This window comes from Scyliorhinus canicula, chromosome 25, assembly GCF_902713615.1.
Source record: "Scyliorhinus canicula chromosome 25, sScyCan1.1, whole genome shotgun sequence".
NCBI lineage: Eukaryota > Metazoa > Chordata > Chondrichthyes > Carcharhiniformes > Scyliorhinidae > Scyliorhinus > Scyliorhinus canicula.
This window is the reverse complement of record NC_052170.1, coordinates 2,626,448-2,641,315: the sequence shown is the minus strand read 5'-3', so window position 1 is coordinate 2,641,315 and position 14,868 is coordinate 2,626,448. Positions and strand designations below refer to the sequence as shown.

The 14,868-nt window shown below is 52.2% G+C and overlaps 2 protein-coding genes across 11 annotated transcripts in view; one reads left to right on the top strand and one right to left on the bottom strand.

Moving 5' to 3' along the window:
- LOC119957073 (myosin-13-like) overlaps positions 1-5,461 on the bottom strand; it is a 35,566-nt gene extending 30,105 nt beyond the window's left edge. For 4 of the 9 annotated variants that reach the window (XM_038784711.1, XM_038784713.1, XM_038784719.1 and 1 more), the window contains exon 1: positions 2,549-2,724. Coding sequence is in view for 1 of the 9 variants with exons in the window: in XM_038784715.1 (XP_038640643.1) it covers positions 5,212-5,259 (48 nt within the window). In the remaining 8 variants the exon portion in view is untranslated. Of the gene's footprint in view, positions 1-2,491; positions 2,725-5,211 lie in introns of those variants that run through there. The other 5 variants (XM_038784716.1, XM_038784717.1, XM_038784710.1 and 2 more) reach the window with 3 other exon arrangements.
- Positions 2,741-14,537, top strand: LOC119957074 (transmembrane protein 205-like). 2 transcript variants are annotated; one of them, XM_038784722.1, is made up of 4 exons: positions 2,741-2,869; positions 11,763-11,878; positions 13,092-13,255; positions 14,217-14,537. In XM_038784722.1, exons 2-4 carry the CDS (start codon positions 11,782-11,784, stop codon positions 14,517-14,519), a joined length of 564 nt encoding a protein of 187 aa, XP_038640650.1. In that variant the 5' UTR covers positions 2,741-2,869; positions 11,763-11,781; the 3' UTR covers positions 14,520-14,537. The 2 variants fall into 2 exon arrangements, with proteins under 2 accessions (XP_038640650.1, XP_038640651.1); XM_038784723.1 differs by lacking the exon at positions 2,741-2,869 and adding an exon at positions 5,552-5,812.
- The last annotated feature ends 331 nt before the right edge of the window (positions 14,538-14,868 follow it).

Sequence of the window (14,868 nt, the reverse complement as noted above, 5' to 3'; positions counted from 1 at the left end):
GGGTTCGGATCTTCCAGAAACATCTCCCAGGGCTCAGATCTTCCAGAAACATCTCCCAGAGCTCAGATCTTCCAGAAACATCTCCCAGGGTTCAGATCAACCAGAAACAATCTCCCAGGCTCAGATCTTCCAGAAACATCTCCCAGAGCTCAGATCTTCCAGAAACATCTCCCAGAGCTCAGATCTTCCAGAATATCTCCCAGGGTTCGGATCTTCCAGAAACATCTCCCAGGGCTCAGATCTTCCAGAAACATCTCACAGAGCTCAGATCTTCCAGAAACATCTCCCAGAGCTCAGATCTTCCAGAAACATCTCCCAGGGTTCGGATCTTCCAGAAACATCTCCCAGGGCTCAGATCTTCCAGAAACATCTCCCAGAGCTCAGATCTTCCAGAAACATCTCCCAGAGCTCAGATCTTCCAGAAACATCTCCCAGGGCTCAGATCTTCCAGAAACATCTCCCAGAGCTCAGATCTTCCAGAAACATCTCCCAGGGTTCGGATCTTCCAGAAACATCTCCCAGGGCTCAGATCTTCCAGAAACATCTCCCAGGGTTCGGATCTTCCAGAAACATCTCCTAGGGTTCGGATTTTCCGGAGACATCTCCCAAGGCTCAGATCTTCCAGAAACATCTCCCGGACACTGAGACTTTATCCTGTGCCCAGGTTGGTCTGCTGGATCGGCCTGTTCCTCCCATTATCTGGGTCAGGAACGTCGCTCCAGCAGGGCTTCCAGGGAGGCATCACTGAATCTGGGGGCTGGAGCTCCGTGATTGGTGAGTCACCCTCTCCCTGAACAGTAGTTAGGTTGATGTCTGGGCACCTTTCAAATTTGGTGCCCGGTATGACGGTAGGGTGTGCGCCATCCAGCTCACCCCACCAGGCAAACCGTCGGGAACCCCCCCCCCACCTGCATTATTATGCGGCTAGCATCACGCAATATAGCGTAAATTCCAAATGAGGGCAGGGACAGGAATAAAGGGGGAGGTCAATGCTGCTGTTAACTCCCAAGGGCCTAGCAAAGGTTGTCTGACCTCTATGTGGGGCTGCGTGTGTCTGTGTGGCATGTTGGGGGGGGGGGGGGGGGAGGGGAGGGGGGGGGGCGAGAGGCTGCTTTCAGTGTGTCTGTGTGTGAGGAGGAGATGAGGAGAGGGACTGAAATCCTCAGTGAAAAATGTATTTGACTTGTCGCACATTAAAATTATGATGTCAAGATGGCCTTCAGGGAATCATGTTGCTATTGGTCAATAATGCTGAATGGAAATGAAAATGCGAACATAAACAATATTCACTATTTCCTGGCCAGATCCTTGAGCTGGATCAGTTCAGATGAAGTAATGGACTGGTGAGTGCATAAAATAATAATGATTTTTTCCAAAGCGTACCCAATTCATTTTTCCAATTAGGGGCAATTTAGCATGGCCAATCCACCTAACCTGCACATCTTTGGGTTGTGGGGGTGAAACCCATGCAGACACAAAGCGAATGTGTAAACTCCACATGGACAGTGACCCAGGGCCGGGATCAAACGCGGGTCCTCGGCAGCGTGAAGCATCAGTGCTAACCACTGCGCAACCATGACGCCCTATAAAGTAACAACTTTAAAACCAGATTTTCATTGACATCATATATCATATGTACACACAACTTTAATATTTTTATACTGAGTTTTCGTATGCTGTTTTACTGCTGCCTTCTATTTGTTGGGTTCCATTTTAATTGTCCCATGTTAAAATGGGTCACATTCGAAAATAGTTTGCGAAGTACTGCCTGAGCCACAATCTTATCAATTTCCAATTCTTAATCCGGATTCCCACAACTTTGGATTTAGGGACTTTGTCAAATGCCTTTCGCAATCCTCAGAACATCAAGTTGAGGATATTTTTTCCACTCTTCACTGGGAGGCCATGGCGGTTAATCAGAGTAGATACTTCCCTTCTACGCCCATGTTAACTATTGATCATCGAGTCATTATTGTACAAATGCTCCTGAGGTTTATTGCTGATCATTAATTCGATTATATTAAACTATTGAAGAGTGATTGGTCAGTGATTGGGCCAGCTTGTCACTTGGTATCTGATTGGCCGGTTTCCAAACGTTGCCCCATAGCTGGTTCTCACTGACTGTAAAGAAAAGAATATTCCTGGGAGCGGTGATACAGGCACGGTCTCATTTATTCCCATATCTATTTGCGTAGATGCCTTCTTGTTAAACTGCTATATTTGATGAAGGTGATCCCACATTAGGGAATTCCAAGATTGTGGCCCAGCACAATTGGAGCAGCTTCGGATGCGGTGGTCTTTGGAGATTCCCTCATAATAACTATCAATCTTTCAAAAATCAACTCTTGTCATGAAGATGGACAAATATCAAGCCAATGTCAAATTAAAAAGCTTTACCTTCAGTAATTGCTGTGTAAATATAATCCAACTATAAGTATTATTTATCTTGTAATGTTTCAGTTGCTTCAGGTTCTAAATCAATTTTAAGTACCTTCTCTCTTTAAGCAAAATATTCCCAGATCTAACTTTGCTCTCCTGTCTCATTTACCTGCAGTAGCTTTGCACCTGCACCAAACTTCAAAACAGGTGATTAAACACAAGCGCCTGACGTCCCGCCGGCTGTTTGTTACACAGGAGCTTCCGTAACTGCGTCTGAGGGCGGGGCCTCCAAGCTGTCACTCGGTCGGGGGCGGGGCCTCCAGACAGGGGCGGGGCCTCCAGCTTGTCACTCGGCCGGGGGCGGGAACTCCTGCCCCGGGGCGGGGCCTCAGCCTGTCACTCAGACGGCGCTGGTGACCCCCGCCCCGCTCGGGTCACAGGGGTGCTGACGTCTGTGGGAGTGATGGCGGTTTGAGGCCCGCGGCGGCAGGTCAGAGAGGGAGAGCGGTGGCCGGGGGAGCGGGGCCGGGAGGTGCTCGGAGAGGCAGTACGGGAGCGGGGCCGGGGGAGCTGCCAGCTCCGGGCCGCGGTTTGTTGCGCTGAGGGCCCGGCCCTCACATCGATTTTCATTTTGCCGCCCAACGGTCACCAGGCCCCGCCCCTTCCCACCCCGGTTCCCGCCCCCTTCCCACCCCGGTTCCCGCCCCCTTCCCACCCCGGTTCCCGCCCCCTTCCCACCCCGGTTCCCGCCCCCTTCCCACCCCGGTTCCCGCCCCCTTCCCACCCCGGTTCCCGCCCCCTTCCCACCCGGTTCCCGCCCCCTTCCCACCCCGGTTCCCGCCCCCTTCCCTCCCCGGTTCCCGCCCCTTCCCACCCCGGTTCCCGCCCCCTTCCCACCCCGGTTCCCGCCCCCTTCCCACCCCGGTTCCCACCCCGGTTCCCGCCCCTTCCCACCCCGACTCCGCCCCCTTCCACCCCGGGCCCCGCCCCCTTCCCACCCCGGGCCCCGCCCCGGTTCCCGCCCCCTTCCCGCCCCGGTTCCCGCCCCCTTCCCGCCCCGGTTCCCACCCCGGTTCCCGCCCCTTCCCACCCCGACTCCGCCCCCTTCCCACCCCGGGCCCCGCCCCTATCTGGCCATTCGTCCCATCAAGTCTGTGCTGACCCTTTGAAAGAGCAACTTACCCAGGCCGATTCCCCAGAACACGCACAGTGATCACCGAACCGGCACAGCCCTGGACCTGTGGGAGGAAACCGGAGCACCCGGAGGAAAGCCACACGGACACGGGGAGAACGTGCAGACTCCGCACAGACTGTGACCCAAGCCGGGAATCAAACCTGGGATCTTGGAGCTCTGAAGTAACTGTGATAACCACTGTGCCACTCTTCCGACCCAATCCTGCCTCTTCACCACTGACCCCTGCCCCGCACTGACCCCTGCCCCGCACTGACCCCTGCCCCGCACTGACCCCTGCCCCGCACTGACCCCTGCCCCGCACTGACCCCTGCTCCGCACTGACCCCTGCCCCGCACTGACCCCTGCCCCGCACTGACCCTGCCCCGCACTGACCCCTGCCCCGCACTGACCCCTCCCATACACTGACCACGGCCCCCGCACTGACCCCTGCCCCACACTGACCCCTGCCCCACATTGACCCCTCCCCACATTGACCCCTCCCATACACTGACCCACGGCCCCTCACTGACCCCTGACCCCCATTGACCCATGGCCCCTCACTGACCCATGGCCCCTCACTGACCCCTGCCCCGCACTGACTCCTGCCCCACATTGACCCCTCCCATACACTGACCCATGGCCCCTCCCTGACCCCTGCCCCGTACTGACCCCTGCCCCGTACTGACCCCTCCCATACACTGACCCACGGCCCACATTGACCCCTCCCATACACTGACCCACGGCCCACATTGACCCCTCCCATACACTGGCTCCTCCCATACACTGACCCCTGCCCCGCACTGACCCCTGCCCACATTGACCCCTCCCATACACTGACCCGTGGCCCCTCACTGACCCCTGCCCCGCACTGACCCCTGCCCTGCACTGACCCCTGTCCTGTACTGACCCCTGCCCCTCCCTGACCCCTGCCCCTCCCTGACCCCTGCCCCGTACTGACCCCTCCCATACACTGACCCACGGCCCACATTGACCCCTCCCATACACTGACCCACGGCCCACATTGACCCCTCCCATACACTGGCTCCTCCCATACATTGACCCCTGCCCCGCACTGACCCCTGCCCCACATTGACCCCTCCCATACACTGACCCGTGGCCCCTCACTGACCCCTGCCCCGCACTGACCCTCGGCCCCGCACTGACCCCTGCCCCGCACTGACCCCTGTCCTGATCCCTGCCCCGTACTGACCCCTGCCCCACATTGACCCACGGCCCACATTGACCACTCCCATACACTGACCCGTGGCCCACATTGACCCCTCCCATACACTGGCTCCTCCCATACACTGACCCCCGCCCCGTACTGACCCCTGCCGCACACTGGTCCCTGCCCCGCACAGACCCGTCCCATGCACTGGCCCCTCCCATACACCAACCCCTCTTTCTGCAAACTCATCTTCAACCACTGGCTCTAAACAATAAAACACTACCCTGTGTCACGAATATTTTCATAATAATGTCACCTGTAGAGAGCTCACATTATTAGTGGACACAGCAAAAAGATTTGCCAATCTGGACTATCACTCAACAAAGTTAAATACTGTGGAAACTGGGAATCAGAAATCAAAAGCAAAGCTACAGGTCGGGCAACGTCTGGAGAGAAATAGAGTTAACATTTCACAATACTTTCACTGTACCTCGGTACACGTGACAATAAACAAATCCAAACATGGATGAGTTTTCATCAGAACTGCTAACAGAATTCTCAGCTTACAGTCAGAGAGAGTTAAGAGAATGGCTGTTGTCAGGCAGTGCTGTGAACCGTCCTGATGGAGACTCTGGTAGGCATTCCACACCTTCCACAGCACAGAATCACGCAACAACGATGTCCGTAACACTTTCTATAACCCTACCCTCACCCTCCACCTTGATAATCATGTAGATTCAGTGGCTGCTGGTGCAGAGCGGGCTGTGATGTCAATAATGGTCAGATTGATGATGTATATTCACTATCTTTCACAATGACTGGTATTGTGTGGGAGAGGTCTCCATGTGTAGCAGGCGCACTCTGCGGCACCTTCACATGACTGATGGCAGGGGCAGGATATTTCTGAATACAGCAGCCTTTCGATGAGTCAGTGTCAACGGGAGCAGGAGTTGGGGCAGATATTCTGTATTACCTAATTGTCCAATGCCTCCCATCCGTATTTGCTCGCAGTTTGGAATGTAACCGGAGGACAAGTAGGGGAAAATGCAGAGTGCGGTTTGTGCAGTGTGGACCAGACCATTCTTCACCAGGCGAGTGAATAGACCTCAAATAAAATCTGGCTTAAGCCAGTTGAAAGAAAAGAAAGTGTTAGAGTTGGAAAGTTGAGAAATAGGGTTCATAGTTTTGGAATAAGGAGTTGGTTGTTTAGGACAGAGAATGAGCCAATTCTGAATCTTTTAACTTGATTACCCCAGTGAGATGTGAACAATCTCTGAGTTTCTTCAAGACAGATTGGACACAATGAGAACCAAAGATATGCCGGGGGTTAGTGATGGTCACAGTGGCCTGTGAACGGGTAGAAGCACAGAATTGTGCTAATTACCAGTTAATCTCTTTGATATTAGTTCAAGGATAAATACAAGCCAGGACACCAGGGATAAGTCATGTCACCTGCTGTTGTACAAAATCTATCATGACATCTTTTACATCCACAATGAGGGCAAAAGGAGCTTTAATTTAATGTCAGACCTGAAAGATAAAAGCGTCTGAAAATGCAGCACTCCCTCAGTACTGACCCTCTGACAGTGCGGCACTCCCTCAGTACTGACCCTCTGACAGTGCAGCACTCCCTCAGTACTGACCCTCTGACAGTGCGGCACTCCCTCAGTACTGACCCTCTGACAGTGCGGCGCTCCCTCAGTACTGACCCTCTGACAGTGCAGCTCTCCTTCAGTACTGACCCTCTGACAGTGCTGCACTCCCTCAGTACTGACCCTCTGACAGTGTAGCACTCTCTCAGCACTGACCCTCTGACAGTGCTGCATTCACACAGCACTAACCCTCTGACAGTGCGGCGCTCCCTCAGTACTGACCCTCTGACAATGCAGCATTCCCTCAGTACTTACCCTCTGACAGTGCGGCACTCCCTCAGTACTGACCCACTGACAGTGCGGCACTCCTCAGCACTGACCCTCTGACAGTGCAGCATTCCCTCAGTACTGACCCTCTGACAGTGCAGCTCTCCCTCAGTACTGACCCTCTGACAGTGCGGCACTCCCTCAGTACTGACCCTCTGACAGTGCGGCACTCCCTCAGTACTGACCCTCTGACAGTGCAGCACTCCCTCAGTACTGACCTTCTGACTGTGAGGCACTCCCTCAGTCCTGACCCTCTGACAGTGCGGCACTCCCTCAGTACTGACTCTCTGACAGTGCAGCACTCCCTCAATACTGACCCTCTGACAGTGCAGCACTCCCTCAGTACTGACCCTCTGACTGTGAGGCACTCCCTCAGTCCTGACCCTCTGACAGTGCGGCACTCCCTCAGTACTGACCCTCTGACAGTGCAGCACTACCTCATTACTGACCCTCTGACAGTGCAGCACTCCCTCAGTACTGACCCTCTGACAGTGCGGCACTCCCTCAGTACTGACCCTCTGACAGTGCAGCGCTCCCTCAGTACTGACCCTCTGACAGTGCAGCACTCCCTCAGTACTGACCCTCTGACAGTGCGGCACTCCCTCAGTACTGACCCTCCCACAGTGCGGCGCTCCCTCAGTACTGACCCTCTGACAGTGCAGCACTCCCTCAGTGCTGACCCTCTGACAGTGCAGCACTCCCTCAGTGCTGACCCTCTGACAGTGCAGCAGTCCCTCAATACTGACCCTCTGACAGTGCGGCGCTCCCTCAGTACTGACCCTCTGACAGTGCAGCACTCCCTCAGTATTGGCCCTCTGACAGTGCGGCACTCCCTCAGTATTGACCCTCTGACAGTGCAGCGCTCCCTCAGTACTGACCCTTTGACAGTGCAGCGCTCTCTCAGTACTGACCCTCTGACAGTGCAGCACTCCCTCAGTACTGACCCTCTGACAGTGCAGCACTCCCTCAGTACTGACCCTCTGACAGTGCAGCACTCACTCAGTATTGGATTGGATTTGTTTATTGTCACGTATACCGAGGTACAGTGAAAAGTATTTTTCTGCGAGCAGCTCAAACAGATCATTAAGTACATGAAAAGAAAAGAAAATTTAAATTAAATATAAAGTAGGGCAACACAAGGTACACAATGCAAATACATAGACACTGGCATCGGGTGAAGCATACACGAGTGTAGTGTTAATGCGGTCACTCCGTAAGAGGGTCGTTTAGGAGTCGGGTAACAGTGGGGAATAAGCTGTTTTTTTAGTCTGCGCGTGTGTTCTCAGACTTTTATACCTCCTGTCTGATGGAAGAAGTTGGAAGTGAGTAAGCTGGGTGGGAGATGTAGATAGAGTCAGTGGATGGGAGGCAGGTTCGTGTGATGAACTGGGCTGTGTTCATGACTCTCTGAAGTTCCTTGCGGTCCTGGGCTGAGCAGTTGCCATACCAGGCTGTGATGCAGTCAGATAGGATGCTTTCTATGGTGCATCTGTAAAAGTTGGTAAAAGTTAATGTAGACGTGCCAAATTTCCTTAGTTTCCTGAGGAAGTATAGGGGCTGCTGTGCTTTCCAGTTGGTAGCGTCGACGTGGGTGGACCAGGACAGATTTTTGGTGATGTGCACCCCTAGGAATTTGAAGCTGTTAACCATCTCCACCTCAGCCCTCTGACACTGCAGCACCCTGACCCTCTGATACTGCAGCACCCTGACCCTCTGATACTGCAGCACCCTGACCCTCTGATACTGCAGCACCCTGACCCTCTGACACTGCAGCACCCTGACCCTCTGACACTGCAGCACCCTGACCCTCTGACACAGCAGCAGCCTGACCCTCTGACACTGCAGCACCCTGACCCTCTGACACTGCAGCACCCTGACCCTCTGACACTGCAGCACCCTGACCCTCTGACACTGCAGCACCCTAACCCTCTGACACTGCAGCACCCTGACCCTCTGACACTGCAGCACCCTGACCCTCTGACACTGCAGCACCCTGACCCTCTGACACTGCAGCCTGACCCTCTGACACTGCAGCACCCTGACCCTCTGACACTGCAGCACCCTGATACTGCAGCACCCTGACCCTCTGACACTGCAGCACCCTGACCCTCTGACACTGCAGCCTGACCCTCTGACACTGCAGCACCCTGACCCTCTGACACTGCAGCACCCTGACCCTCTGACACTGCAGCACCCTGACCCTCTGACACTGCAGCACCCTGACCCTCTGACACTGCAGCACCCTGACCCTCTGACACTGCAGCACCCTGACCCTCTGACACTGCAGCACCCTGACCCTCTGACACTGCAGCACCCTGATACTGCAGCACCCTGACCCTCTGACACTGCAGCACCCTGACCCTCTGACACTGCAGCACCCTGACCCTCTGACACTGCAGCACCCTGACCCTCTGACACTGCAGCACCCTGATACTGCAGCACCCTGATACTGCAGCACCCTGATACTGCAGCACCCTGACCCTCTGACACTGCAGCACCCTGACCCTCTGACACTGCAGCACCCTGACCCTCTGATACTGCAGCACCCTGATACTGCAGCACCCTGATACTGCAGCACCCTGATACTGCAGCACCCTGATACTGCAGCACCCTGATACTGCAGCACCCTGACCCTCTGATACTGCAGCACCCTGACCCACTGACACTGCAGCACCCTGACCCTCTGACACTGCAGCACCCTGATACTGCAGCACCCTGACCCTCTGATACTGCAGCACCCTGACCCTCTGATACTGCAGCACCCTGACCCTCTGACACTGCAGCACCCTGACCCTCTGACACTGCAGCACCCTGACCCTCTGACACTGCAGCACCCTGACCCTCTGACACTGCAGCACCCTGACCCTCTGACACTGCAGCACCCTGACCCTCTGACACTGCAGCACCCTGACCCTCTGACACTGCAGCACCCTGACCCTCTGACACTGCAGCACCCTGACCCTCTGACACTGCAGCACCCTGACCCTCTGACACTGCAGCACCCTGACCCTCTGATACTGCAGCACCCTGACCCTCTGACACTGCAGCACCCTGGCCCTCTGACACTGCAGCACCCTGACCCTCTGACACTGCAGCACCCTGTCCCTCTGACACTGCAGCACCCTGACCCTCTGACACTGCAGCACCCTGACCCTCTGACACTGCAGCACCCTGACCCTCTGACACTGCAGCACCCTGACCCTCTGACACTGCAGCACCCTGACCCTCTGACACTGCAGCAGCCTGTCCCTCTGACACTGCAGCACCCTGACCCTCTGACACTGCAGCAGCCTGACCCACTGACACTGCAGCACCCTGACCCTCTGACACTGCAGCAGCTTGTCCCTCTGACACTGCAGCACCCTGATACTGCAGCACCCTGACCCTCTGACACTGCAGCACCCTGACCCTCTGACACTGCAGCACCCTGACCCTCTGACACTGCAGCACCCTGATACTGCAGCACCCTGACCCTCTGACACTGCAGCACCCTGATACTGCAGCACCCTGACCCTCTGACACTGCAGCACCCTGATACTGCAGCACCCTGACCCTCTGACACTGCAGCACCCTGACCCTCTGACACTGCAGCACCCTGACCCTCTGACACTGCAGCACCCTGATACTGCAGCACCCTGACCCTCTGACACTGCAGCACCCTGATACTGCAGCACCCTGACCCTCTGACACTGCAGCAGCACCCTGACCCTCTGACACTGCAGCACCCTGATACTGCAGCACCCTGACCCTCTGACACTGCAGCACCCTGACCCTCTGACACTGCAGCACCCTGACCCTCTGACACTGCAGCACCCTGACCCTCTGACACTGCAGCACCCTGATACTGCAGCACCCTGACCCTCTGACACTGCATACCCCATCGAGCACTGCACTGGATTAAGGGTTCCAGGCAACAGAACAGTAAAGGTTTCCTCACACAAAGCTGTGACTGCCTCTATTGTGGGAGTGGTGGCCTAGAAATCAAGGTCAAGGTTCTGGAGTGGGGCATGAATCCAAATCTTCTGTCTCAGGCAAAAGTATCAACAGCAAGTCAAGACTGATACATGAGAAGTAGCACCCGGATGTGCAGAGCGTGATTGAAGGGGTATAAAACCTACATACCAGGTTTAAATAAAACCTCGGGGCTCACATGAGCTCCTGCTTGCAGAGGCTAGTAAGTTTAACAGCAAGCTGTTGCTATGGCATCGGATAAATCTTCCACGGACTTGTAGTTTCGGTAAGGATGCCAGCTCACAGGAAGCTAATTGGTACCAGGCAGTTACTTACCCCTTACGGGATCATCATAGACACTAAGCAATGGGATTGGAGTCTGGGGGGCTCGGACTCAGGTATATACTTAAACTAATAACTGCCTGAAAACTTGTAGATAAGTAGAGGAACTTTACTTGCGTGCTGATATAATAATACTATACGTGCTTTGATTATGATTGAAAACTATACTCAATGTAATGAATTATGGAATCCCAATTATTAAGTGTGAATGGACATAGATAACTTTTGAACAAATGTATTCTTTTGATTGGTATATGTTAATTACCTGAGATAACACAAAAGTATAGTTGCTCACTTTTTGCTGCGATTGGGTAGTGAGCAGGCCATCTAAGGATAGTTTAGTTCCCCTGCTAGCTTGTAATAAAGTTCTGAACTAAAACTCAACTCTTGTGTCATCTAGTCACTTGGAGAGTGAAGTATGCCATAGTTGAATAACTATCGTTGAAGGTCCCGCAACAGTGATAGGGAGACCTTTCTCAGGGTCACAGATTTTCTGGTCCCACCGATGTGAATGAAGGTTACAAAGACTCTGGCCCCATCACTCCTGCTGGGAAATTCCAGCCATTCTCTCTCCACAGACTCTGCCTGACCTGCTGAGTATTTCCAGCATTTTGTTTCAGATTTCCAGCATCTGCAGTATTTTGCTTTTCTAAAAAAAAAGCTTTTCACTTGCGCTCAGTACCGGAGGGGTGCCAGTTCCAGGAAACATACCCCCCCCCCCCCCCCCCCCCCCCCCCAACAACATTTCATGGCTTTAGAGAGATGAAACAGGGATAAGGAAAATAAAACACTTTGAGTGACGCCTTTTTCCTTTATTTCAATAAAACAGAGTCTGACAAGAATCCAGAATGCCAACAGAGGGAGACCCTACTGCCCTGGTTAAAGCAGCCCACCTGATTATACTGTCTACCTCCTGGGGCATGCAGATATGGGTGTCGTTATCGGGTAAGATGCGGGAGAAAGACAGCAGTACAGAGTTAACCAGCTCACAGCTTTCAAAAACTGTGTTCGGAACCTTCTCATCGACAATTTAAACCTTTCAATCGCAGGTTAACGTTTCGCACAAATTAACAGTTTTTAAATTTACATTATTTTAATACCTTCTTTTACATATTCCTTAATGGCATATTTTATTTGTTTTTTAAAAAAAACATATTACAAATAATTCTGGAGTTGATGATCCCCTGTTCTAGTCCTTCCTGGAATCACTTGAAGGAGCTGTGACTGATGTACAAGGTGATGATCACATCAAAGTTTTCCCCTTACGTGATCATCATAGCTCACCCAATAGGGGCTGGTTTAGCACACTGGGCTAAATAGCTGGCTTGTAATGCAGAACAAGGCAGTGGCGCAGGTTCAATTCCCGAACCGGTCTCCCCGTACAGGCGGCGGAATGTGGCAACTAGGGGCTTTTCACAGTAACTTCATTGAAGCCTACTTGTGACGATAAGCGATTATTGTATTATTACAATAATAAGTGAATCACTAGCGATGGGGGGGGGGGGGGAACGGAATATAGTCAACCTAGCCTGGGAGTTGAAAGCTTATAGGTTCTTAAAGTTTGTTTTAATCCTGTACTACATGGGTAGTTGCAAGATAATTAGGTTTAATTTTATCCAAGATTTTTTACAAGGCAGAGTCTGCTGCTGGCCAGAATATGCAACAACATCATTGCAAAGCAACTGCTCATATACAACCTTTCCATGGTAAATCTTTACACAACACTTTTAATATTGAATGTTGACATACAGCGCCATCTGAGCGTGCAGGTTTTTGGTTTCTGGATTGTTGATGGTTTTTCCCACTTCTTAGTGTCAGACTGTTACCTATAGCCGCAGGTTTCAGCCCATATTGTAGCAAGTGTGGACCAACCAGCTCCTAACAGCACAGGAAAGGGAATCAGAGGGAGATTCACAAGGTGATTACAGATGATCAGATTGTTCTGCCCATCAAAAACACTACTCACCACGCCCTCCTGCAGGATTGAGTTATTTTCACCTCTACCTCTCTGCTGGAAATGTGTTCCAAGTGTTAATCACTTTTTGTGTAAAGAAAGATTTCCTCGACATTAGTTCAAAATTTACCATGTACAGTGTGAATCTTTGTCCATGAGGTACTATCAGAATTTTAAAGCTTTGAAACTGTTCTCTCTCCATAGGTTTTGTTCTGATTAACACCGTTAGCAGACATAATTTTGGCTTAGTTCAAAGAAGTTTGTTTCCTTACTATTTCTACACTGTCCTGGGAGGCTCATTTCTCAACCTGGCTCTTTATGCCTTGTATCATCCACACGAGTTACTCAACAATGATGAAGCTGTTCAGGTAACTCCGAAACAACATGCTGCTAATAACGTAACTTTGTGTCAGCATAGAGTAACTTTAAAGATAGCTGTTTATGTTATTCCAATTGTGTCTCCTGCTCTCCCGACTGCGCTCCCGAAGACTTTGACCATTGCTGCAGTGCTAGTCCACGGTCACCGGTCTGACTTTTGCTCATGTGCTAGAAGACTGTGATCACATCACAATTGACGTGGCCTTCTTTTATTGCCCTTGTCCAATAGCCAGCAGAAATCACTGGCAAGTGAACAGGGTGAGATTCCCAAACGGTCACCTCTTCCCTCCCAGTAAATCCAGGAAGGTTTTTAAAAAAAAAAATTTTAGATTAGCCAATTATTTTTTCCAATTAAGGGGCAATTTAGCGTGGCCAATCCACCTACTCTGCACATTTTTGGGTTGTGGGGGCGAAACCCACGCAGACACGGGGATAACGTGCAAACTCCACACGGACAGTGACCCAGAGCCGGGATCGAACCTGGGTCCTCAGCGCCGTGAGGCGGTTGTGCTAACCACTAGGCCACCGTGCTGCCCTTAAATCCAGGAAGGTTGAGGTCAGTTGTAGTGTTCTCACGAGAGAGGGGAGACGGTGGGGGACATTTTCTGCAATTCACTAACTTTAGCAGTAAAGTGAGCACAATACAAGGTAGATGTGCTGACCAATACATAAACTACAGTGGAGGAAGAAGTCTGTGGAGAAGGATTAGTGAGTTGGAACTGAGATGCGTGATGCCACCTGAATGGAGATCGCTCTCCTCACAGAGCAGAGTTACCGATCTCGGCAGGGTGCGACAGACATGTCTCAGCTGTCGTTTACCCCTTGTGGCCGGTGAACTCCTGAGGTAGGCGTCCAAGCTGTCTTGTGAAGGAGATGAGTGGGTCCAGGGAAACAGACAGTGGCTGGAGATACCTAACAGTAATTTTATTGCCCATTCCTGTTTCCCCACAGATAACATCGTTTTTTATCTGCGTGATCCTCTCTGCATTTAATGCCCAATGGTTCAGTGAAACCACGACACAGATTATGTTGGAGATGCACCAGATCGAGAATGAGCACCACTTGGGTCAGGAGGTGGGGTTTGGAAGCCACCGGGAACTCTACAAGAAGCTGAAGAAGAAAGACCCTAAATATCAGAAACTGAGCCAGCGCTTTGTCAAGTACCATGTCCTCTCCATGGTGTGTAACCTGATCTGTGTTTTCTGTAATGGACTCAATCTGCTTTACACTGCAGCCAACCTGAAAACTATCTAGAAATTCTCGGTTACCTTCCTCTTGAGGTCTGCCAAAATATTTCGTTTGGGATTTCACGATACTGTGGACATTGTCATCTCCTGTGTGTTATCTCCATTTTGATAATTGTGTTTTAATTATGCCAATCACTGGTGATCAACAGAAAGCAGTCCAACTCCTGAAAGCTTTTTACTGTGTGGAGCATTGACTTGTTCCAGCCCCCCCCCCCCCCCCCCCCCCCCCCCCCCCCCCGGTCATGTCAAAGGTAGCAAGTCTATCCCTCACTTGTAAGGAGGCTACATGAGCTGGATTTCTGACACTTCAGCTCCTTATGAGGGCGAGTCCACTGCACAGAACCCTAGTTAACGTT